Source organism: Belonocnema kinseyi, chromosome 8, assembly GCF_010883055.1.
Source record: "Belonocnema kinseyi isolate 2016_QV_RU_SX_M_011 chromosome 8, B_treatae_v1, whole genome shotgun sequence".
Classification (NCBI taxonomy): domain Eukaryota; kingdom Metazoa; phylum Arthropoda; class Insecta; order Hymenoptera; family Cynipidae; genus Belonocnema; species Belonocnema kinseyi.
In genome coordinates, this window is record NC_046664.1 from 70449513 (window position 1) to 70475033 (window position 25521).

The 25521-nt window shown below is 27.0% G+C and overlaps 1 protein-coding gene across 12 annotated transcripts in view; it reads left to right on the top strand.

The window, feature by feature from the left end:
- LOC117177879 (cytoplasmic dynein 1 intermediate chain) overlaps positions 1–25521 on the top strand; it is a 77017-nt gene that overhangs the window by 39141 nt on the left and 12355 nt on the right. For 8 of the 12 annotated variants that reach the window (XM_033368926.1, XM_033368927.1, XM_033368928.1 and 5 more), the window contains 5 exons: positions 3353–3505; positions 7232–7388; positions 11596–11968; positions 16888–17119; positions 20795–21222. In XM_033368926.1, coding sequence (XP_033224817.1) covers positions 3353–3505; positions 7232–7388; positions 11596–11968; positions 16888–17119; positions 20795–21222 — 1343 coding nt within the window. Of the gene's footprint in view, positions 1–3328; positions 3506–7231; positions 7389–11595; positions 11969–16887; positions 17120–20794; positions 21223–25521 lie in introns of all 12 variants that reach the window. The other 4 variants (XM_033368929.1, XM_033368933.1, XM_033368937.1 and 1 more) reach the window with 1 other exon arrangement.

Genomic DNA, 25521 nt, shown 5'->3' on the forward strand with positions numbered 1-25521 from the left:
CCGGCTTTTTTTCTAGAATATTAAATATTTTGTCTTAAAAATTTGGGAAATGATAGCGAACATTCTAACGGACGTCCCCACACACTTTTTTTGTAGTTTAATTAAAAAAAGTTTTAATTTAGCAAAATGTGATTAATTTGCCTAGCGCTTAGGAAATAGCATCGATTTTGTCAATCTTAGATTCCCCCGGCTTTTTTCCTAGGATAAGAAATATTTTGCCTTCAAAACCTGGGAAATGATAGCGAACATGCCAACGGACGTCCCCACACACTTTTTTTATGTTTCTTATCAACATTTTTTGGATATTACTAACAATGTGCATGTATATTTCGAGGTTATGTGTGTTGCAATTCACCCGAGCGTTACTTCCAAACTACCAATTATTTTTGGCCGAAAACATTGGATTTACTAATAAACATAGTAACTAATCTCCCGGAACTAACCTTGTTGGCAGGCAATCAAAAAAGTTTATTTCATAAATAATTTTCAGATTATCGAAAAGGCAGAGTTGAAAGACGACGTAACCTCAAAATAATGCATATGCGTAAAATTTTTATTTAGTACAATAAATTTTTTTGTTATTATCCCTTAAAAAGGAGTCCGGGGACGTCCGTTATGATATTTTATAGCATCGTCGAATTCAGTGTTTAAAAATGTTCATTTCTGTGGAAAAAAAGCCGGGGAAACTGTAAGTATCACATGCCTTTAAGGCAATGTGACGAGTGAGTCACGTGACCAGATTCCTAACTTACCGACACCTTTTCTGTTTCCCAACTTATTTTCAAACGAAACGCCACATCGAGTTGAAAATTTGAGAAACTAAATAAGAAGCACTAATAAACATGTGTCTGGTCCTAAATTTTTAGAATTATGAAAAAAGTTTTTTTGTAAACAAATCTTTTTTGCTTTCTTCATAATTATAAAAATTTATGACCAGACGCATGTTTATTAGTGCTTCTTATTTTGTTTCTGAAATTTTCAACTCGATGTGGCGTTTAGTTTGAAAATAAGTTGGGAAACAGAAAAGGTGTCGGTAAGGTAGGAATCTGGTCACGTGACCCACTCGTCACATGGTAGGAAAAATTAAAGGATTTAAAAAAAATTTGATGAAAAGCTTTAAGAATTTAAGATGAGTTTCAAAAACGTCAGCATGAATTAAAAGAAACGTAAAAAATGCATTGGATTTATATAATACATTGAAAATAATATATAATGATGATAATATATAATACATTGAAAAATGTAGAATCGAGCGAATTTAGATGAATTCAAAAGAATTTAAGACATATTACTAAAAATTCAAATTAAATTCATTACTTATTCAAATGAGTTGCAAAAAATACAAAATGTTTAAAAGAATTGAATGAAATACCTACGAATTCAAGAGGAATTAAAAAAATTCTGTGTGAACTAAAATAAACTAAAAAACTGGAATTCAATTAAGTAGAATTACAAAATACATTTTAAGGCACTATAGAAATCTTTAATTTATTTATTATAGAGAATATTATCTTTATATTTGAGGAATTTAGAAGAAATCCTGTGCATATTATTCCAGAAAAAAATGTTTATGATCCATTTCAGACGATTAATTGTAATTAAATTACACATTTTCGTAGTCTCAGCCCAATGATATCTTAATTTTTGTTTTGTTTTATAAAATTTAGGACTTATGTCATAATAAATAAGGAATACTTCCTAGGTGTAAAAGAATTATATTAGCCTTTAACTAGTATTGAAAAAAATTGAAAACTAAGAAAATCCATTTTCAGACCTAAAACGTCCTAGCAGAACCTGTAGACGATTATTTTAATAAACCAAAATTAATGGCATTTTTTTTTATCAAGAGAAATAAATTTAGGGGGTAGCCTTTCAAAATTTAAAAATTCAAAGATAGTATGGGACACTATATTGTTGAATTACCTATTAGGGTGGGTTGAAAAAAACTCAAAGTGATCAGATTCATTGGTAAGAGCACTAATAAAATTTCTTCGTGGCATTGCGAACGCATTTATTTAAAATTATTTTTTTATAATGGACAAGTTGATGGAAAAATATCAATTTTTTAATTTTTTGAGCATGAAAGAAAACTTTGATTTTTTTAGGTACAATTTATGGAAGTAAATAACTTTATACGAAAAAAAGTAAGAAAATAATTTTATTTTCGAAATATATTTTTAAAAATGATCAAATAAACTATTTCATTAATTCGTACCTAAAATTTCAAAAATAAATGTTTTTATTTTCTTTATTTTTGAATATGCACTTTTTATTAAAGTAAGGATACGCGTATATATTTTAAGTTTAAAACAAAAATTTGTTCTATTTTATTACGGATCTTGTGTAAACGGATTTTTACGGATCTGGTGTAAAAACGGCCCATGTATTAGCATTCGTGAAAAAAATGTTGTTCAAAACTCAAAAGTATGTCTGTGTTTCCTTAATTTAATGAAAAAGAGCATAAAAAATTTTTTTTTAAATAATCGAAAAACACTTTTTTTGCATCTTTAGGTACAAATCAACAAAATTGTGTTTTTCATTTTCTTAAATATAATTTTTAAAAAACATTTGTTTCTTTTTTTTCATGTAAGCCTCCAAAAACTTTACTTTAAAAAATTTGAAAAAAATGTTCTTTTTTATACACAACAAATTTAAAAAGTTGAAATTTTTCAATTTTCTCGCTGAGACAAGTGAAAAATTCCGAAAAATAAAATTCCTGCCACTGTAAAATTCCCGAATTGAAAAATTTCCGAATGTTACGAACTGTCGGAAATTTTATTGTTTGGGAATCTTCTAATTCGGTAATATTATAAATTGTTCGGGATTTTTATTACTCAGAAAGTTTCTAATTCGGGAATTTTAATAATCAAAAATTTTATTATTCGGGAATTTTAGTGCCGAGTGTTTTATTTTTCGGGGGTTTTCATTCGACCTCACTTACCCAATATTGAGAATTTTTGTGATTTTCTTTGTAATACCACAAAAAAAACTTTTCAGTGCTATTACCAATTATTCTAATCATTTTGAGTTTTTTTGGTCCATCTTATTACCTATAACTATAATTTTAGAACCCTGCCAAGAACAACAAATCCTCTTAGAATTATTTATACCTTTTTTTAAATGTTGCTATTGTAGATGTACGGCTAATTTGTAGAAAAAATAGATTATTGTTAGATAGAATTCGGAATAGAGGAGATTTTGAGTTTAAATGTAGGCTTTGAATTTGCAAGAAGAAAAAAAGGGGGAAAAAAGAAATCGAGTTAGGGAAATTAATTAGAGTCGTAGGGTAGCTAGGGTATTTGTTGCGGGACCAGCTTATTCACCACAGTTTTGACATATGATGATGGCCAAGCCGAGGATGAGGAGAACAGCTTGCCCCACTTGGATGGTTTCCAAAGCAAGTTACCTCCTGGAATCCTTCCACATGGATTACCCCAGGTTAAAGAAGTTCAGCCTGCAGTCACACAGGTGGAACAACAAAAAGAAAAGGAAAAACCCAAGGAAGGTAAATCAAAATAATAATTATATATCTTTATACTCTTTCATATTTTCCCCCATTCGACTAATGCCCCCTTTTTCTTGTTTTTATTTTGCGCTGAAATGCGAACTGAATTAATAGAACCCAATAAGGAACTACTACTGAAGTCGGGGCCAAAAGTCGGGACCCCTCACTTCTTTTGCTTCCAGTTTGCTCCAAAAACATCTCTGAACTGTTTAATAAAAAAAATATAATAAAAGAGTTTAATGCAAAGAAAAGTTTTGTAATGCGAGTTCAGTTTCAATAATTAAATTTCTGATCAAATCAATTTTACGCAAGAAATATTATTTTGAATATTTCGCAATTTAATCAGTGTTGGTGTGTGGGTTGCACATCGTGACAAGTGTTAGCAAAAGTACTTTTTTCTACCACTTGTACCGCTGTGCAATCCATGCGCCAACATTGATTAAATTCCGATATTATTTATACTATTTCTGACTTTAATCAGTTTTGGCGTGTGGGCTGCACAACTGGACAAGTGGTAGCAAAAGTACTTTTTCTACCACTCGTCCCGCTGTGTCTTCTGCACACCAACACTGATTAAAGTAAGAAATAAAGAAAATTATAACTGCATTCTGAATTTAATCAATTTTAGCGCGTGGGCTGCACAGTTGGACAAGTGGTAGCAAAAGTAATTTTCTCTACCACTCATCCCGCTGTGCTGCCCGCACAAAAACACTGCTTAAATTCAGATATTATTTTTAATATTTTTTACTTTAATCAGTTTGGCGCGCTGGCTGCGGATCGAGAAAAGTGGTAGCAAAGTTAATTTTTCTACCACTTGTTCCGCTGTGTCGCCTGCGCGCCAACACTGATTTAAATCAGAAATAATGAAAATTTTATCTGAATTCTGAATATAATCAGTTTTGGCGCGTGGGCTGCATAACTGGACAAGTGGTAGCAAAAGTACTTTTTCTCTACCACTCACCCCGCTGTACCGCCCGCCCGACAACACTGATGAAAGTCAGAAATATTAGAAATAATATCTGAATTTTGAATTTAATTGATGCTGGCGCGCGGGCCACACAGCGGACAAGAGGTAGCAAAAGTACTTTTTCTACCACTTTTCTCGCTTTGTCGCCCGCGCGCCAACGTTGAGTAAAATCATAAATATTCAAAATGATATTACTTGCGTAAGATTGATTTTATCATACATTTAATTACTAGATTGTAGTCGCACCACAAAACTGCACATTTAGAACCATTAAACGGTTTCCTAGCTTTATTTTATTCTTAAGATAAAGTATTCTTCAATGAATCCCCCTAAAAATTAAATTATTGAATATTTCAGAATTGTGAAAAATTTTTTCAGCATTAAAGAATGCTGGAAAAATATCTGAATTTTTCAGATTTTTCCGAACGTCAACCTCGTTTGGGAACAGGTGAAAATCGATGCTTGAAAAAGGAGGGCAAAAAGCCCCTGTTTTTTGTAATGTTTTGCCCTTTAATTATTGATTACAAGTTTGTAGGATAAAAGTTATATCGTTTAATTCGGCAGACTTTAAGCTTTCAGATTCTTTTATACGTTGGGGGAAAACAGGCTAGTGGAGTAACAAGAACTTGCTAAACTTCAAATGCAAATTTTCTTTTACATTTATATCACCTATAATAGTTGAACTTTTAACAAAAAAATTAAATTTTTAACAAATTGGATGATTTTTTTATCAAATAACTAAATTTTTAAACAAAAATATTAATTATCTACTAAAGGACGAATTTTCAACCAAGAAAGATAGATTTTAGTTACCGTAAAAGATGAATTTAAAAAAATAATGAACTTTCAACCGAACAGTTTAATTTTTGGCAACAAATTATCTTAATAAAGTTAGATTAATTTTTAACAGAGTAATTAAATTTTCAACAAAATAGTTTGCTTTTTTATCAAATAGCTGGATTTTTATAGAATTTTCAACAACATTAACATTCAGAATGATGAATTTTCAATATAAAAAGATGAATTTTCTACCAAAAGACGAATTTTCAACAAAAAATCATGAATATTCAACGCAATAGTTAAATTTTAAACTAGAAGAGCTATATTTTCAACTAAAAATAGAATCAATAAATTTTTAACGACAAAAATAATAATTTTCAACAGAAACAAAACGAATCTTTCAATCCTCTGAATAATGAATTTTCAACAAAGAAGATTATTTTATCACTCAAATAGACAAATTTTTAACAAAATACATCAATTTTTTACCAAGCAGTTGAATTTTCAACTCGAAATTTTGAATTTTCAACTCGAAACTTTGAATTTTCACAGAAGAAATTAATTTACGCACGGACAGACAGACAGCCGCCATCGTGAGAACTGATTTTCGGATTGTGGGGAACTCGAAACGTGGAGATTTGTTGAAAAACTGTAATGTAAAATTTCCGACAATTCTAATACTTTCTCAATCAAAAATGATGAGAATGTAAAAATTAATTTTCAAGGAAAGATTTCAACATTTAACCCAAGTGTTTAATTTTCAACTAACAGGTTGATTTTTAACCATGAAGATTATATTTTCAACTATTAATGATGAATTATAACTCAAAAAGATAAATTTTGAACTAAAACTGGAACAGTTAAATTTCCAATTCATGTTTTTGGTTAAAAATTCATCTCTTTTGGTAGAAATTTGATCTCTTTGGGTTAAAAATGCAACTATTTGGTTAAAAATTAACCTATTTTAGTCGAGGAATCAGTTTATGAAAAAACCTTTTTTGTTTGAAATATAAACTAATAAATTTTTGGTTGAGAATTCATCTTTTTTGTTTAAAAGTTAAATTATTGTGTTGAAAATTATAATTTTTTTAAAGAATTGTCTGTTTGATTAAAAATTGAACTATTATGTTGAAAATAAGTTAAAACTTGAATTATTTGGTTGAAAAATAAAATTCGTATTTATCGTATTTATCTCTTTGGTTGAAAATTTAATTATTTTGTTGAGAATTTCTGTTTTTTTAATCATGTTTTTTAACTGCAAATTTAACAATTGCATTTCTGATTAAAAATGAACTTTATTGTTGAAAATTCTATTATATTTTTAAAAAATTATTTTTTTGTTTTCTTTAATAATTCAACAATTTGTTCGGCTTTTTTCTTCTCTTGACTGAAAAATCTTTCTTAGTCTAAAATTCAACTCTTTTGTTGAAAATCCATGATTTTTTCGGAAGTTCGTCTATATAGTAGAAAATTAATCTTCTCCATTAAAAACGCATCTTTGTGAGTTGATAATGTAACAGTTTTAGTGGAAAATTAATCTTCTTGGTTGAAAATTCATTTTTTCGTTATAAAAAATAATTTTTTTTTTTAAATCAATTTTTTAATTTAAAAACTCAGATTCTTTTATTTAAAATTTGTCTTTTTGTTTTTGAAATTCGTCTCTTTTAGTGGAAATATCATCTTTTTCGGTTAAAAATTCAACTATACAATTGAAAATGCAATATATTCCGATCTGAAATTTAAGGAATATGGTACATACAATAATTTTATTTTAAAAAATTGTTTTCGTAAAAAATGACACAATTTATCTTGTTTTGAGTGAATTTTGTGCTGTGAAGTCTGTATTCTTCTTTCCTTCCCTTTAAATATATTTATAAAATTTTTAAAAAAATTCTTTTTTATCGATAAAATTTTTCCCATAATAAATTTAAATATTTTTAAAAAATTGCTTTGTCTAAGCTTGTCTGTGTTTTTGGCAGTGAGAGAACTCAGTGAAGAAGAGAAGCAAATGATTATTTTATCTGAAGATTTCCAACGTTTTCTGGACCGAACAAGCAGAATTGTGGAACGTGCTCTTGGAGAATCGGTTGATATTTACACCGATTATACGGGCACAATGGACGGAGAGGATGGAATGTGAGTAGCAAAAAATTTTTTTTATAAAAGCAGGTAATAATACAAGATAGTCTCTTTAAAATGTTTTTAAAAAGCAGGGTACTTTGCCCGTAATCCTTTTATCGTGCAATTTTGAAGGCTTGTAAACTTCGATTTTTTTAAATATTGTATGCTTAATTTTATTCTAATTCAAAAATTTTGAATTTAACGTTTCAACTTATTGTTGAAAAATAGAGCACTTTCTAGAGTGATTTACTGATTTTACTGATTTCTCGCAAAATTAAAAAAGAATTTAAGGGTCCCCCAAGCCGATTTTTGTAAATAAAATGTTTATTTTCCTTAAATAACTGATCTTTGTATATTTTCTCCAGTGTTGAGTAAGTTACTTTTTTTGTGTGACTAGTTGCAATTACTAGATAAAGTAAATTTAAGTTACCTGAAAAGTTACTTTTATCACTTCCTGAATTTTATAGTTTAAAAATCAAAATAACTGAGATGATAATTCATAAAAAGGCAATTAAAAAGGAAAGATGTATTAGTTGAAGTAAGAAAAAGGACGAATTTTAATCAAAAAAGTACATTTTCAACCAAATAGTTGAATTTTCTAGCATTTTCAAACCAAAATGTCGAATTTTCTACAAGAGTTACATTTTAGAACACAAAGTTACTTTTATTTTTCTACGAAATTTGGTCATTCTAACAAAACACTTAAATTTTTAACAAAATACATGAATTTTCAACCAAGTGGTTGAATTTTCATACAGAAGATATTAATTTACACCACAAAAGTTAATTTGCAACCAAATAGTTGAATTTTCTAGCCAAATATTTGAATTTTTCACCCTCCAAAAAAAAAGAATTTAAAATAAAAAGTTCAGTTATCGACGAAAGATGAATTTGCAACTCATTATATTAATCTTTAACAAAGTAACTAAATTTTTGAACATAGTAGGCAAACTTTGAAACAGGCATTTAGATTTTTGAAAAAAAGACAAACTAAAAAAAAATAGCTGTACCCTCAACCAAAGTTGATTTTTTATCAAAATAGTTGAATTTTCAATCAATGAAAATAGATTTGTTTATAAAATGAAAGAAATTTTGAAACGAAAAATATAATAGTTCATATTATTTCCACAAAAAAGGAAATTACGCTAAAAGTTTGGTAGAAAATTAATCTTTTTGTTTGTAGAGTAATTTTCTTTTTTGAAAATGTATCTTTTTGGTTGAAAGTTCAAGTATTCCATTTAATATTCGTAATTTTTATTGAAAATATATCTTTTTCTTTGAAAATAAAACTACTTAGTTAAAAGTTATGTTAAAAATTCAGATTTTCTGCTTTAAATTTCATCACTTTGGTTGAAAATTTGTTATTTCTTTTTTTTTTTGTGGAAAATTAATATTTTCTCAATGAAAATTGAACTCTTTCATTTTTCGTTGAAACGTTATATTTTTTAGTTCAAAATTTAACTATTAGGTTGAAACTTACTATTTTTTAGTTATCAATTTATTATTTACTTGGAAAATCGTAATTTTTGGTAGAAAATTAATATTGTTGTTTAAAGAGTGATTTTCTTGCTTGAAAATGTATCTTTTTGGTTGAAAATTCAAGTATTCCAGTTAAATATTTATAATTTTAGATGAAAAACAATTATTTCGGTTTGAAATAAAACTTTTTCGTTGAAAGTTAAACTTGTTTGTCAAAAATTCAGCTTTTTTGTTTAAATTTCGTCACTTTGGTTAAAAATTTGTTATTTTCTTTTTTTGGTGGAAAAATAATGTTTTTTTAACTGAAAAATGAAATAGTTTGCTTTCGGTTGAAATTAATTTTTTTTAGTTTAAAATTTAACTCTTTGGTTGAAAATTAATATTTTTTAGTTGAAAATTCAAACTATTTCGTTTAAAATAGATGTGTTTTGTTAGACAATCGTCATTTTCATTGTTTGAAGAGTAACATTTTTCTTTAAAAATGTATCTTTTTGGTTTAAAATTCAAGTATACCAGTTGAATTTCATAATTTTAGTTGAAAATTCATTTTTGTGGTCAAAAATAAATCTAGTTGGTTGAAAGTTAAACTCTCTTTTGTTAAGAATTGAATTCAACTGTTTTTGATTAGAAGTTTTAATCTTTTTTGGTTGAACTATGATTTTCTACATTTTTTGTTCAGAATTTACCTCTTTTGAAATGCAAATTTAATTACTCAGATGAAAAATGAAGCTATTTTGTTGAAAACTCATTTTTTCTTGAAAATTCCTCATTTTTCTTGAAAATTCAATTATTCCAGTTATGAATTCATCGTTTTAGTTGAAAACTTATCAGTTTGGTGCAAACTTAATTTTTTTAACTTAAAATTTAAATTCCATGTTTCAACTATTTTGTTGAATATTCATGTGTTTTTTTGAAAAATGGCCATTTTTGGTAGAAAATGCATATTTTTGGTTGAAAATTCAAGTGCTCCAGTTCAATATTTATAATTTTAGTAGAAAATTAATTATTTCGGTTGAAAATTAACCTCCTTGGTTGAAAGTTAAACTCTGTCTTTTTTTTAATTCGGCTGTTTGGCTTAAATCTCCTCGCTTTTTTTTTGCAAATTTAACGTTTTATGTTAGTGGAAAATTTATTTTTTAAATTGAAAATGGAACTAGTCTATTTTCGCTTCTAAATTTACCTTTTTTATTTAAAAATTCAACTATTTCGTTCAAAATTCGTGTATTTTGTTGGAAAACCGTCATTTTTTTTAGAAAATTAATATTTTTGTTTGAGGAGTAAGCTTCTTGTTTGAAAATATATATTTTTGTTTGAAAATCCATCTTTTTGGTTAAAAATAAATATACTTGGTTGAAAGTTAAACTCTCTTTTGTTAAAAATTTATCTTTTTGGATTAAAATTTGTCAATTTGTTTAAAAAATAACTGTTTTTTTTAAATTAGTTTTTTATACGAAACTGTTTGTTCCTTCTGTTTGAAAATTCAACTAATATTAAAGTCGTCTTTTTTGGTGGAATTCAACTGTTTTTTATTAAAAGATTGAATCTTTTTTTTTTTTAAATATCATCTTCTACATTTTTGGTTCAGAATTCACCTTTTTTGAAATGGAAATTCAATTATTTGGAAGAAAGTTACACACATTTGTGAAAAATTATTTTTTGTTGTTGTGAAGATTCGTCATTTTGATAAAGAACTTATCTCTTTGGTTTGAAAAATGTGCTATTTTGTTGGAAACTCGTTTTTTCTGGAAAATTCCTCTTTTTTGTTAAAAATTTAATTATTTCAGTTAAGGATTGATTATTTTGAATTTTTTACCTCAAAATTTAACTAATCCATTTTTCAACTATTTCGTGGAAAATTCATTTCTTTTGTTGAAAAATCATCATTTTTGATAGAAAATGTATCTTTTTGGTTGAAAATTCAACTATTTCGTTAAAAGTGCATGCATTTTGTTGAAAAATCGTAATTTTTGGTAAAAAATCAATATTTTTGTTTGAAGAGTAATCTTCTTGTTTGACAATATATGTACTGCGTTGAAAATTAAACTGTTTTGTTTTAATTCATCTGTTTCATCTAGAATTTGTCACTTGATTGAATTTTTTTATTATTTGTGGAAAATTAATTTTTTCAGCTGAAAATTGAACCATTCTATTTCTTTTCTCGAAAACTGATCTTTTTTAGTTGAAAGTTCAACTATCTCGTAGTAAATTCATGTATTTTTGTTGGAAAATCGCAATTTTAGGTAGAAAAATAATCTTTTTGCTTGAAAAATAATCTTCTTGTTTTAAAATATATCTTTTTGATTGAAGCCCCAACTTTTTGGTTGAAAATAAATATACTTGGTGGAAAGTTAAACTCTTTGGTTAAAAATTTATCTTTTTCATTTAAAATTTGTTGTTTTTTTTTTTGTGTGGAAAATTAATTATTTGAACTGAAAATTTAACTATTTCATTTTTGTTTGAAAACTGATTTTTTTTTAGTTGAAGATTTAACTGTCTGGTTGAAAGTTATCTTTTTTAGTTGAAAATTCAACTATTTATTTGATAACTGTTGAATTAAAAGTTTATGTAAGAAAGTAAAATGATTTTTTTTCATAATTATTCTAAACTGCGTATATATATATATTCGATTTTTTTCAGTATTTGAATAGAAACCCTGAAATAATTGGTCTTTTGTTCCATTCATGCAGATATAAGTGTAATGTTCTTATAAAACGTCTAAGTTATTGATTGTTTGGAATTTTAGGGACGAGAAGAGTCACCAACGTTTATGGTTGAATCGGTCCTTTTACTGCGAACGTTGGTCGCGTAATCGTTGTGTAACATCTTTGGACTGGTCTCCGCAATTCCCTGAACTTTTGTTAGCGTCCTATAATAATAACGAGGAAAGCCCTAATGACCCCGATGGCGTTTGTTTAATATGGAACACCAAATTCAAGAAAACCACCCCGGAGTTTATTTTCCACTGTCAGTCGCCCGTGATGTCGTCCACCTTCGCCAGATTTCATCCGAATTTAATCTTAGGAGGAACTTACTCGGGACAGATTGTTTTATGGGACAACAGAGTACAAAAGCGAACGCCCATTCAACGCACACCTTTATCTGCGAGCGCTCACACGGTAAATTATTTTAATATATTTTAGTTTGGTTTTGAAATTCTTATCGAACATCTTCTATACATTTAAAATTATTGTACTATCAAAGCTTTTAATTTGAAATATCTTACATATTATTCAATTTTTTAACGTTTTTATTTTTAAATATAATAACATTATGAATTTGAATTTAAAATATTGTACAATTAGGCTGATTGAATGTACATATTAATATAAGAATGACGTTTAATCACAAAAATAATTGAAAAGTTAAGAATAACCATTATTGTAATTAGTTTTTGTAACCAAATATTTTAATTGTATGTATTTTCAATTTCCCTTAACTTTTCAATTATTGCAAATCTTGCTAAAAATAATATATCTTTGATAATAATCGGTAAAATATAATAATATAGATGTTTTTTTATATGAATTTTAGTCAAATTTATTTTTTCTTTTTCAGCCTTTCAAAATGCTTTTAAAGTTTCAGAATTTGATTTCAAAATCTTCAACATCCTAAATTTTGTGTAAAATTTTATGGAATCTTTTTAAATTTGTTATCATTTTTTATTTTTTTTTCAAACTTCTAAACAATTTTTTTATATCATACGAGTTTTCTCTAAAACTTTTAATAAATACTACAAAATAAAAATAATGCGTTAAAATCAGGCTGGCCGCTGGACCGGAAACCCGCGAAATGATCGGGAAAAACCGGTAAATGACATTGCATTTTTTTTTCTTGACCGGGAATTTTACAAATTTGTAAAAGAAAAATCTGTCCACGTTCGATTTCAACAGTTTTTAAATCATTAGTTGAATTGTAATGTTTTTCAATAATGCTATTATTTAGCTTACAATGTGTAATTCAAATTTCATTTTTTAATTTTTCATTTAAAGTTTTTATTTTTAAGCTTACATTTTTAGTTTTAAGAATTTTTAAATGCTTTCTTTAAGACGTGAAGTCATAAAAAATGAAAGCCTTTGATGTTGAAAATTTTCGATAAAAAACATTTTTATTTAATAAATAAATTTTCTTAAATTTATCTACTTTAAGTAATAAAAAGTGAACAAAAACGATTTTACAAAACGATTTTAAACCAGTTCAAAATTTAAGAAATTTCCGACTCTAACGTTAAAACTTAAACGGTTTCAATATGAAAGTCTTAGTCATTAAACAAATGTGATGGTGTGACTGAAAGTTTATAAACTATTTTCAACTCAAAAATAACTTCATAATAGTATATTATTAATCAAAGGATTTTATTAAATTTAAATATTGTTTCCGTCTAAAATATTCAATTTTTAACCCATTTAATTTGAAATTTTTTAATTAAAAAAATCCGATTAATTATTGAATATTTAGCTATATTTGAATTTTTATTTAATACAAGTAAATTAAAATTTTAATTGTTGTATTTGAAAAATACTTAATTTGTAAGTGAAATTTTTAAATTTTGGTATATAATTTACAAATAAACATTTGCAGAAAAAATTTGAGTAATTTTAAGAGATATTTAGGAGTTTTAAAAAGATTAAAAATTATCATGCAAATTTTTGAAAGTTTTCTTAAAATCTTCTAGAATCTTTTTTGAAAATGTTGCTTAAATCTCTGAAAAACTTTTTAAATATAAACTTAAAATAATTTTTTAAGATGAAAAGTTATTTTTAATTTTCCTAGGCATCTTAAGAAAATGTTTTTATTCTTTTGAAACCTTTCACAATTCTTGAAAAGAATCTAATTTTTTTGTTTAAAATCTGCGAAAATATACATTTTGTTTCACATTAGGCTATCATTTCAAGTTTCATTAAGTTTGAATCTTTACAAAACTTCTACATATCTCGTAAAATTACTCAAATCTCGCCTACAAATAATAAATGTTTAATTGTTATTCATACATCCAAATTGTAAAGAAAGTTTCTAAAATTTACAGGATTTTCTAAAAATTGTAGATAAAAATTCAATTTATTTTGACAGATAAGAAGTTCTGAAAAATTTTTAAAAATAATTTTTAATTTAAAACAACTTCTAGATTTCTCAAAATTTTGAAGCTTTCCAAGGATGTTTAAACTATTTAAAAACAAAATAATTTAATTTGTAATTTAATTAGTGTTCAGTTAAAAGATTGTCAATTTTTCAATATTTAATGTTTCCAGCTTAAAATTCCTTAAAATTATATAATTTTGAAAATTTTAAATTCCATTGATTGAATTATTGAGTATTTGAATACAAAATTTTTAATTAAATACTTTTAAATTTAAATTTTAAAAGTTCAAAATTTAACAGTTCCAATTTGAGTGGTTTCAGTTGCAGCTTAGTTTTTATTACCTCAAATGGAAAATTTTCTAGCTTTAGTGTGCGATTTTTTAAATTTCATTGACCGTGACAAATGTTTACGAACCTGGCAAAAACCGGAAATTTGTTTCGTCGATTAAAGCGGCCACCCTGAAAATCTTCCGGATTATTTTCTGACAATTCTGTAAATCTTTTTTAATCTTTTAAAATATACCCTTAAAATTAATTGACAAAAAACAAAGAATAATTTTTTATTTTCCAATTTTAAAATAAATATCTGTAAACTACAAAATAAAAAAATTCTAACTTTCATAAATTGTACAGATAGAAGGTTAAAAAAGTCCACGCTATAATTTTCATTGCTCTAATTTGAACAATGAATCGACTAATTGCATTTTTTAAAATTATTTTATTTTAAGCAGTTTCAGTGAAAAGCATTAAAACTTGATAGATTACAATTTTTTTTTAATTAACACTTTTTAAAATAGAAGTTAAATTCATTTTATTTTAAACGGACAAAATGAATAATTGCTCAATTGTTATTTATACATCAAAATTTGTTTTGAAACCTTGTTAAATGTATTTTTTTATTATTTTTTTCAAAGAAAAATAGTTAATATTTTTTACAGGAATCTTAAGTATATTTTGTTATTATGTGAAGATCTTAAAAAATCATTTTAAACCATAATAAAAATAATAATTGTTCTTTTTGTTAGGCTTCTAAATTTGTATTTATTTTAAACTCTTTTTAAGTATTTTTTAAAAAATAAACTTTAAAACAAAAATATAATTGAAAATTTCCCCAGAAATCTTAAGAAATTTTTTTCATTATCTTCAAACCTTAAAAATCTTTAATTCTAAATCAATCCTGCAAAATAAAAAGTAATTTCTGAAAAGTTTCTAATTTTTATTTAAAATTTTAGAAATGTTCCGAAATCTTAAATATTCTGTTAAAATTAATTTTCTGAGATAAAAAACGATTTTTAATTTTTATATGAATATTAATGAATTTTTCGTATACAATTTTATTTTTAATTATGTGGAATCTTTTCAACTTTTGAATTATTTTTGAAATTCTTTCAAAACTTTTGAATATCGCGCTACCAAGTGCAAACATAAATATTATAGTTAAGTTTTAAGTTTAAAAATTAATTGTTCAAATAAACGACTTTTCAACTAAAGTTATTTAAATTTGCAACCAAATCAATTTTTTACTACAAAATTGTTACATTTTTCTCGGAACAAATTAATTTTGATCTAAGAAAATTAATTTCCAACCAAGATTATTTTTCTACTAATAAATACGAATACATTTTCAGTTAAAATAGTTTAATTTTAAAATAAAAAAAAGAACGAATTTTCAACAAAATAATACATTTTCCACCAAAAAAGATTAATCTGAATCAAACAGAGGCCTTCATCACCAAAAAATATCAACTTTCTACTAAAAGAAATGAGTTTTCGAACTAAAAAGAAGAATATTACACAAATAAAGTTGATCATTTAACCCAGAAAAATGCAATTTTTACGAAATTAGATGAGTTTTTAAATTAAACAGACAAATTAGAAAGAAAATAGTTCAGTTTTTATACAAAAAAAAATTCAGTTTGACTTTTTAACATCAAAGTATAAGTTTAAAAACGAGTTAAATCTATAAATGTACTCACGTTTTTTTTTATATTTCTATTTTCTTTTTAAAGCTACGATTAGTTTTTCGATGGCGACTTGACCGGAAGTAACCGGGATTTTAATTTAAAAAACCGGGAATATACTTCTGTTCGCAGTGAAATTCCAGTTTTCATTAATAATTTATTAATGATTTAATAATTTCTTTAATACTTTCTGAATTATAATAGAAAAAGTTGTCACATTATTTGTTGCCTATATATCTTTTTTTTATTTAAAAAATCAACTACTTACGGTTTAAAGTTAAACTCTTTTGTTAAAAATTAATTTTTTGTTTGAAGATTCATAATTTTAATTGAAAATTCACTTCTTTTTGAAAATGTAACCACTTTGTTAGAAATCTTTTTTTTTAACTAAAAATTTAACTATTCCAGCAGAAAATTTAACTATTATGATAAAAAAATTCCTTTGTTTTAAATCAAGGATTATAATTTTGCGGAAAATTCAACTATTCTATTATTGGTTGTAAATTTAATTAAAAACCTAATTCTTGATTTAAAAAAACGGATTTTCAGCATAATAGTTAAATTTTCTGCTGGAATATTTAAATATTTAGTAAAAAAAATTGATTTCCAACAAAGTTGGAACTTATAATAATAAGTTGATTAATTTGACGATTTTTTAAAAACAAATTTAATCAACAAATGCATTAATCAGGTATTTCTTTACAGAATTATTCGTTTTTTCCTATGTAAACTTTTGTAATTAGGAAGTTCATGAAAACTTCAGCAAAATTCTTAATTTTTGTATCAATTTTATGATTTTTTTAAAACAAATGCATCAAACAGGCATTTGTCGACCGAAAAATTCATTTTTTTATGGCAACTTTTTTAATCAGGAACTTCATAATAACTTCAGAAAAATTAATAATTAATAAAAAATCCCTTATTTTCCGTACAATTGTTTTACGGAAACACTTTGATCCCTATTTAACTTTATTCTATGTAATGAAATTTATTTCCAGCATCCAGTCTACTGCTTAAGCGTAGTCGGGACCCAGAACGCCCATAATCTAATTAGTATATCAACTGATGGCAAATTGTGTTCGTGGAGTTTGGATATGCTTTCTCAGCCCCAAGAGAAATTAGAACTGCAAGCCAAACAATCAAAATCGATAGCTGTCACGTGTCTCGCTTTTCCGCACGGGGACGTCAACAATTTTGTTGTTGGTAGCGAGGACGGAATGGTCTACTCTGGTAAGTTCTTTTTTTTAACTGCAATTCACACGAGACCGGGAAAACCGGGAAATGAGAGTGTATTTATTTTTTGACCGGAAATTGAAGAAATTTTTAGAAAGAAAATCTGTCCAACTTTGAGTTCAATCCTTTTTTTTTAAATAATTAGTTATATTTTGATCTTTTTTATTTATGATATTCCAAAATCTTTCGCTTTAAATATTTTCTATTGTAGATTTGTGATTTTTAAGCGTGCATTTCTATTTAAAGGATTTTAAATTGCAATTTTTAAGGCTTAAACAATTACAAATTAGAAACGTTTAAAATCAAAGATTTTTGATAAAAAAGACTTTTAGTTGATCAATTGTGAATTCGAATTGATTATTTTAAAATTTTAATTGTAACTTTTAGATTTAAAAAGTGAATAATAATTGATTTTACAAGACAATTCGGAATCAGTTCAGAATTTTAGAATTTCCAGATTTTAACGTTTAATATTGAATTGTTTCAATTGGAAAGTCTTATTAGTTGAACAACTGTAAACGCCGGATTGAAACATAAACTCTTCAATTTAAAAATAACTTCATAATAATATATCCATAATTAAAGGATTTTATTAAATTTCTAATATTATTTCAGTCTAAAATATTCCATTTTTAAACCATTTAATAAGAAATTTTTTAATTAGGGCAAAGAAAAATTACTTAATATTTAATAATACCTGACTGTTAATTCAAAATCAGTAATTATAAATTAAATATTTAATTTTTAAATGAAATTAATTAAGAATTTGAAATTATTTCAAATAATTCTTACCAAATTTTCGATGCAAATAGCCCACTTCCTGATTCAAAACCAGGTATAGATTTTAGAAGATTTCGAACAAAAAATTTAGAAGTTTTTTTTACGAATTTTGAAAGGCTTCAGAAGAATCAAAAACATTTCCTAGGAAAATTAAAAATGATTTTTTATTTTAAAAAGTTAAATTTCAGAGAATATTTAAAAAGACTTAGAGAAAGATGGACAAAATTGTCAAAAACGAATGTGGAAGATTTTATTAATATTTTTTTAATTTGGAAGGATCTAAATAATTTTTTCTTAAATTTCAAACAACAGGATTTTAAAATAAAATTTTAAAACATTTTAAGCATTTTAAATTTATTCAAAATATAAATAATTTAACTTTTAATTTAAGAAGTTTTCAGTTTAGAAAAGAATGTAATCGTGCAATCTTTAATCTTTATAGTTAAAAATTGCTTAAAATTATATAATCTACCAATTTTTTTAAATTAATTGATCCTTCAATTTAGAGCATTGAATACAAAATTGTTAAGTTAAAAAAATGTAATTCAATTAAAAAATTTTTAATTAAAGAGTTACACTTTGAGTGCTTTAATTTGCAACTCAGTTTTTATTACATCAAATGGAAAATTTGTTGGCTTCAGAGTTCGATTTTGTTCTCCCGTTTTCAAGAATTCATCTCGTTTGGTTAAAAATTTTACTGTTTTATTGAAAATTCCTATTTTTCGTTTGAACTCAAACTGTTCCTTATTTAAATTAAAATATTTCATAGTGTATACTTTGAGAACGATAACGAGAATATTACCGATAAATAAATTCTCTGCGAATTTATGATAATCTTAGAATTTATTTTAATTAATAGAAAATTGCATTTTTTCGTCAACTTTTCGTTTGAAAATTCAACTCTTTTTTTTTAAAGTTTGTTTTATTTTAAAGTTTACCTGCTTTAGCAGAATTTAAATCTTTTTTTTTTTATAAAAATGCAACTGTTTGGTTAGAAATTAAGCTATTATACTATATTCTTGAAAACTTAACTATTTTGTAGAAAATTTACTTTTTGTTTCAAGTTCATATTTTGATGTTGAAAAATGAACTGCAATATTTTCTGGATGAAAGTTCCACTTACAAAAAAAATTGTTTTTCATTACAAATTTATCTGTTTTAGTACAACGTTGATATTTTTTTGATAAAAATTTAACTATTTGGTAGAGAATTTAACTATTTTGTTAAAAATGCATCCTTTTTGGTAGAAAAAATTCGCCTTTTTGGATTGCAAATATAATTTTTTTCGTAGAAAGTTATTTTTTTGTTACAAAAACTTAATTTTTGATGTTACTGAGTTAACTGGAATCTTTTTTGGATGAAAACTCAAATTTTTTGTGCCAAAAAATTCTTTTACTTTACGATAAATTTCATATTTGTATAAAAGTGCAACTTTTTGGTTAAAAATCGTTCTTCATTGCTTGATAATTCAACTAATTTGTTCAAAACATTTGGTTCAATCGCTTTCTTAAGAAATCACTTTCTGTGCTAAAGATTTATATTGTAAGTTGAAAAGTTATCTCGTTGGTTAAAAGTTGAATTATCTTGTTATAAATTAATCTTTTTCATTTGAAAATTCAACGACTTGGGTCAAAGTTAAGCTACATGGTGCATTTTTTTTATTGAAGGCTTATGTCTAGTTAAAAATTTAACTGTTTAGTGGAAAATACTTCTATTTTTGTTTAGAATTCATTTTTCAGCAGAAAATAAACATTTTCGATTTTTTAAGATTGATATTTATCAGTTGAAAATTTGCGTCTTTTTTTTATAGAAAAATTATTTTTTAATTTAAAATTTCTTTTTTTCTCGTAAAAATGCATCGGTTTCGTGGAAAATAATTTTTTGTTGAACAGTAATATTTTTTGTTTGAAAATTGAATTTTTATAAAGAAATCTTGTCTCATGGTTTGAAGGTTCTATAATTTAAATAAACTTGTATTTATTTTTTTAGTAAAAAATCTTTATTTGTTAGAAATTCGTCTTTTTGGTTTTAAAATTCTTTTCTTTTGTTGTATAAATTTCAGTATTTTTTTATTAAAATATAAACTATGACACTTTTGTGTTGACAATTTGTCTTTTTAGGTTGAATATTCAATTATTGTGTTAAAAATTCAATTATTTTGTTGAAAATTCCAGTATTTTGTTAAAGAGTTATCTTTTTAAGTAGAAAAAAATTATTTTTTTAAAATAAATTGATATGTTTGAAAATTTTAAACTTGTATACGAAACACTATAATTCCTGAATATGTCTGAGCTAGAAAATAATGTATATTCAACCGCTGATATAACCTGAACAATAAAAATATTGTTAAATATCTTAAATTTTTTTAAATTCTGTCATATTTTCGGGTACATAATCTGAACTTAAATTCTCGGGAATTTAGGAACTCTACCGGGAGTCATGTCATTGAAAATTTTTCAGTCAAACTTTTGTTTCATAAGTCAAATTTTAAAAACAATAAATATGGTTATAATAAAGTTTGAAAAAACTAATGAGATTTTAATCAATTGATGACTAATTTAAAGAAATTAAAAAGGATACTCTATCGTAGGTTTAGGAAGGACGAACAATAAATAAAAATAAATAAAATAGATATCACTTCAAACGGAAAAACTTTTTGCATTAGGGTGTAACTTTTGTTAATTTCATTGACCATAAAAAATATATGCGAATCGGGAAATTACCGAAAATTTTTGTCTTTTATTAAAATCGCCACCCTCTTTATGAGAACGATTTTAAACATATATAAATGATTTAATGGCAGAAATCATTGAAAATTATTTTATATGAAAAGTAGAAAGAGATAGCCTGCTCCTTTTTCTTTCTAATCAAAGAAAAATGATTTTTATCCAGCGTGTCGTCACGGCACGAAAGCCGGTGTGACGGAGATGTACGAAGGTCACCAAGGTCCAGTAACTGGCATCGATGCTCACGCTGTCCAAGGGGGAATTGACTTTTCACATTTATTCCTCACATCGTCCATCGACTGGACGATCAAGCTCTGGAGTTTGAAGGAAAACAAACCGCTCTATTCCTTCGAGCACAATGGCGATTACATTTACGACGTTGCGTGGTCGCCCACTCATCCAGCCTTGTTTGCAGCTGTTGACGATTCCGGCAGACTCGATTTGTGGAATTTGAATCAAGACACGGAAGTGCCGGCAGCTAGTGTCATTGTCGACGGATGTCCAGCTTTAAACCGAGTTTCGTGGATGCCGAGTGGATTCCACGTTACCGTTGGAGACGATACCGGAAGAATTTGGGTCTACGATGTTGCAGAAGTGAGTTTTTTATTTTATTTTTCTATTTAGAAAAAAAAATTAAATCATCAATTACACAGGGATCACAGTCCGTCAATTTGTACCCAATTTTATCCACTTTTCCCCTTTTTTCAGAGTTTTGAAAGATATTCTTTTTTATGGTGATTAAAAATTATTCCTAAAATGTTGAAGAAGAAAAATATGTCCAAGTCCGATTTTAACTTTTTATTTCAAAATAATTAGTTGAATTGTTATCTTTTTTCATTATGATAACATACAGCTTAAAAAAAAACTTAAATAATTGAAAATTAAAAGCGTTTGTAGTATAAAGTTGTAGATAAAAGCATTTTTATTTTATCAACTGTAAATATGTAAGCTGTAAAATAATTGATTTGGCAAAACAGTTATCAATCCGTTCAAAATTTAAGAATATCCAGATTTTAAGGGTAAATGGTATAGTCTGTGGCGCAATAAAAATTTGACCTTGTAATGTTAATTTTGTCCGTCTTTTTTTTCTTAAACTAAATAAGTTAGTATACCGAAATTTGTGGAGAAGGAAGAAAATATATGAGCTGACATCGGTTGGGTCCCTTGGAGTAATTATTTTGTAAGGAAAAGCAGTACTTTTAAGTTTTCCGTGACTGCCTTGTAGCAGACGAAGCGACGGAAATTTGGAGTTGGAAAAGGCCCCTAGCGCCGCCACTTTCCTTTTGTGAAAAAGTCGCAACTTGTTGGATATTTCAACTCAAATCGACAGGCGTGAATACTCAGTCGGTAACACGGCATCATTGAACAATTATTCACTTAAAGAATTAATTATTAACAAATATTTAACTGGAATACTTGAAAATTTTAACTAAGAAGAAAATTTGTTAAACCAGGCGATTAACTTTTAAAGAAAAACATCATGTTCTACAAAAAAAAATAGATTTTTTTTAAATACGTGAATTTTCAATGAAACAGTTGAATTTTCAATTAAAAGAGGCAATTTTTCAGCCAAATTGTCGAGAATTGAAACCAAGTATTACTATTCCACAAAAAAAATTTTTTTTCGAAATACATTAATTTTCCAACCAAATACTTCAATTTTGGACTAAACAGTATCATCCTTTAACAACAAAAGGAATAGTTAAATTTTCAGTTGTAGAAATTAATTTGCAACCAAACTGATGAATTTTCAACTAAAATGGTGAATCCTAAACAAGAATAATTAAATTTTAAATAAAAAATTAGTTTTAAACTAGAACAATGAATCTTTAAATGAAATATTTAAACTATCAACGAATTCGACGAATTTTGAAATTAAAAAGATAATTTTTCAACCAAAAATTGAATAAATACATTTTCAGTCAAAAACAAAAAAAAAGAATGTTTAACCAAACAAATGAATTTTTTACTAAAATTCTGAAAGGACTTGGTTAGGTGGAGTGGAAGTGTGCGAATGTGTGTCCATATAGACGGAAGTATTTATAAAGAATTACGGTTATTGTATGATGTTATGTGGTGTGAGTGGTGATTATTTAGTGCAATAAAAGTAGGCTGATAAGTGAGATTAAAAAGTGACGTTTAAAAAGGTTTTTGTATTTTATTATTGGCGATATACGTAAGGGGTTAAAATTTATAGGTTAGATCGAAAAAGTATAAAAATGGCAGAAAACGAGGGAAACAAGGAACTGGTCACGAAGTTAGGTGTAACAGCAGTAGATGGCGCGAAGTTTAATAAAAATACCGATATCGATAGAGACAAGACTGACAAAACTGAAACAACTGAAAATAACCTAGATAAGCCAGACGAGACGAAAAAACGGGGTAGAGGGAGACTACCAAAAGAAGAAAAACTAGTAAGAGAAGCTCAAAATAACAAAAAGATAGATGAGGTATTCAAAGCTTCGGAAAAAACAGGGACAAAATCAACGATACAGAATACAATAAATGCACCAAGTACAGAGCAGGCAAAACAGGAAGAGAAAAATTTAGAAAAGCAGAAAAACAAATTTGATTTCCCAAATTCAGTGTTAGAAGGTGGGAATTGGGAAACAGCTTTAAAGTATTTCTGGCATCACATGCAGGACATAAAATTTGAGAACAGTCAAATGAAATTACAATTAGAGAAGGAAAAGGAGAATCGCGAAAAGGAAATAAGACATTTAAACGAACAATTGAAAAGGAAAACAGAAGAATGGGAAAAAGAAAGAACAGTTTTAAGAAGTAAATTAAATGAAATTAACTCCATCGTTGGGATCAAAGAGAACAGCCAGATTATAGAGGAAACAATTAAGGCAAAAGTAGTGGAGATTGAAAATAAAATAAGGAAGGAAAATGACTCAATTCAAACGGGGAACTCGGTGGTCAATAGGGGAAAGGAGGAGTACACATACAATAGAGACTTTTTGGAGATAAAAAAAGCATTTGAAGCGCAGGAGAAAAGGGAAAGGAAAAACAATGTAGTGATAAGAGGACTGCACGCAGAAGGAACTGACAAAAAAGCAGAGGTAAAGGCGTTCTTTAAAAATGAACTAGACATAGAAGTAGAAATTATATGGGCAACAGCAGTAGGATTTAGTAAAAAGAAAACAGTAATAGCGAAAATAGGTAGCTGAGAAGAAAAGCTATCGATCATGGAAAGGAAAAAAGTATTAAGTGGTAAGAAGATTTTTATTGATCATGATCTCACCAGAGAAGAAAGGAGAATACAAATAATATGGTAGAAATAGCCAGGACTGAAAGAGAACAGGATAAGGAGGTGAAGTTAGGATACCAAAAATTGAGGGTTAATCAAGTTTGGATAAGTTGGAGGGACCTGGAGATGAGTCAGAGAAGGGAAGATACAAATTTTCAGTAATCCCAACGACCTTGAACCAAGAAAAAAAGAAAGGGTGCGAGAGAAGGGGGGTGCAAATTTCTTTTTTGGAATGTAGCTGGTGTTAGGAACAAAGACAGGGGCTTCTGGAATTTTATAAAAAGTTTTGATTATGTCGGATTAACAGAGACTTGGATTGAGGAGAAGGATTGGGCGAGATTCAGGCAACTGTTACCTAAGGGATTTAATTGGGTGAGTCAATTTGCCAAGAGAGAAAAAAAGAAAGGAAGAGCAAGTGGAGGTATCAGTACAGGAACCAGGAGAGAAATAATAGAAATAGAAGGAGCAGGAAAGGATTTTACAGGGGCTCTGGGCAGCAAAATTACTCTAGGAAATGAAACCTGGAATATATGGACAATATACTGCAAAGCTAATCGGAGGAGACTTTAATGCAAGGACGGGTACAAAGGGAGCAATTTACAGAGGACCAGAAGAGGAAAAAGTAAAAAGAGCAGCTAAGGACAAAGTAACCAATATTGAAGGAGATCAGCTAATGAAGTTAGTCGAACGTAAAGGATGGTGTATATTAAATGGGAACTTTGAAGGTGACAATCAAGGAGAATTTACATACGTGGGTAACTCGGGTAAGAAGAGGGGAAAGGGGTCATCAGTAATTGATTACACTATAACTAACTATGAAGGTTTGGATAAGATAGAATATTTTAAAATAATTGACAGAATAGAATCAGATCATCAGCCAATGGGGTGTATATTAAAAACGGAACTTGTCAGAGCGAACCAATGTTGTCAACAGATACCAGAAAGAGATTGTGGTATGGGACAATGAAATTAAGATCGATTATAACGTAAAAATGAGTGCTGGCGTTTACTCAGAAAATGATCTAATGGAAGAATGGAATACTTTTGCAAACAAAGTGAACAGCGCCATGAAAAAGAAAAAGGTTAAGTCAATCAGATTTGAATTAGGGCATAAAACTTGGTGCGATAAGGAATGTTCACAAAGAAACAGGAAGGTAAAGAATTTATACAAGAAATGGAAAGATAATAAAGGTTCGTGGGAAGCTTACGCTCATAAAACATCAGAGTTCAGGAAAATGTGCGAAGATTAGGAAAAGAACAGAAAGGATGACGAATTAAAAGAGATAAAAAATGCAAAAACGGAGAAAGATATTTGGAAATATATAAATAAACAAATGAAAAAGAATAGCATTAGCATTAGAAAAGGAATAACCTACAGGAAGATGAATCCGACCTTAGCGGCGAAGAAATTAATGACCAAATTAAGAAACTGAGAATGAAGAAAGCACCAGGAGAAGATGAAATACCGAATGAAGCATGGGTATATTTAGGAGGGGATGGCAAAAGGAAACTTTTTGAACTGATAAGAAGAGTGTGGGATGGAGAAGGCTTCCCGAATAGTTGGAGGAAAGGGATTATTACGCCGATATTCAAGAAAGGAGAAACAGAGGATCTGAAAAACTATAGACCGATCACTCTGC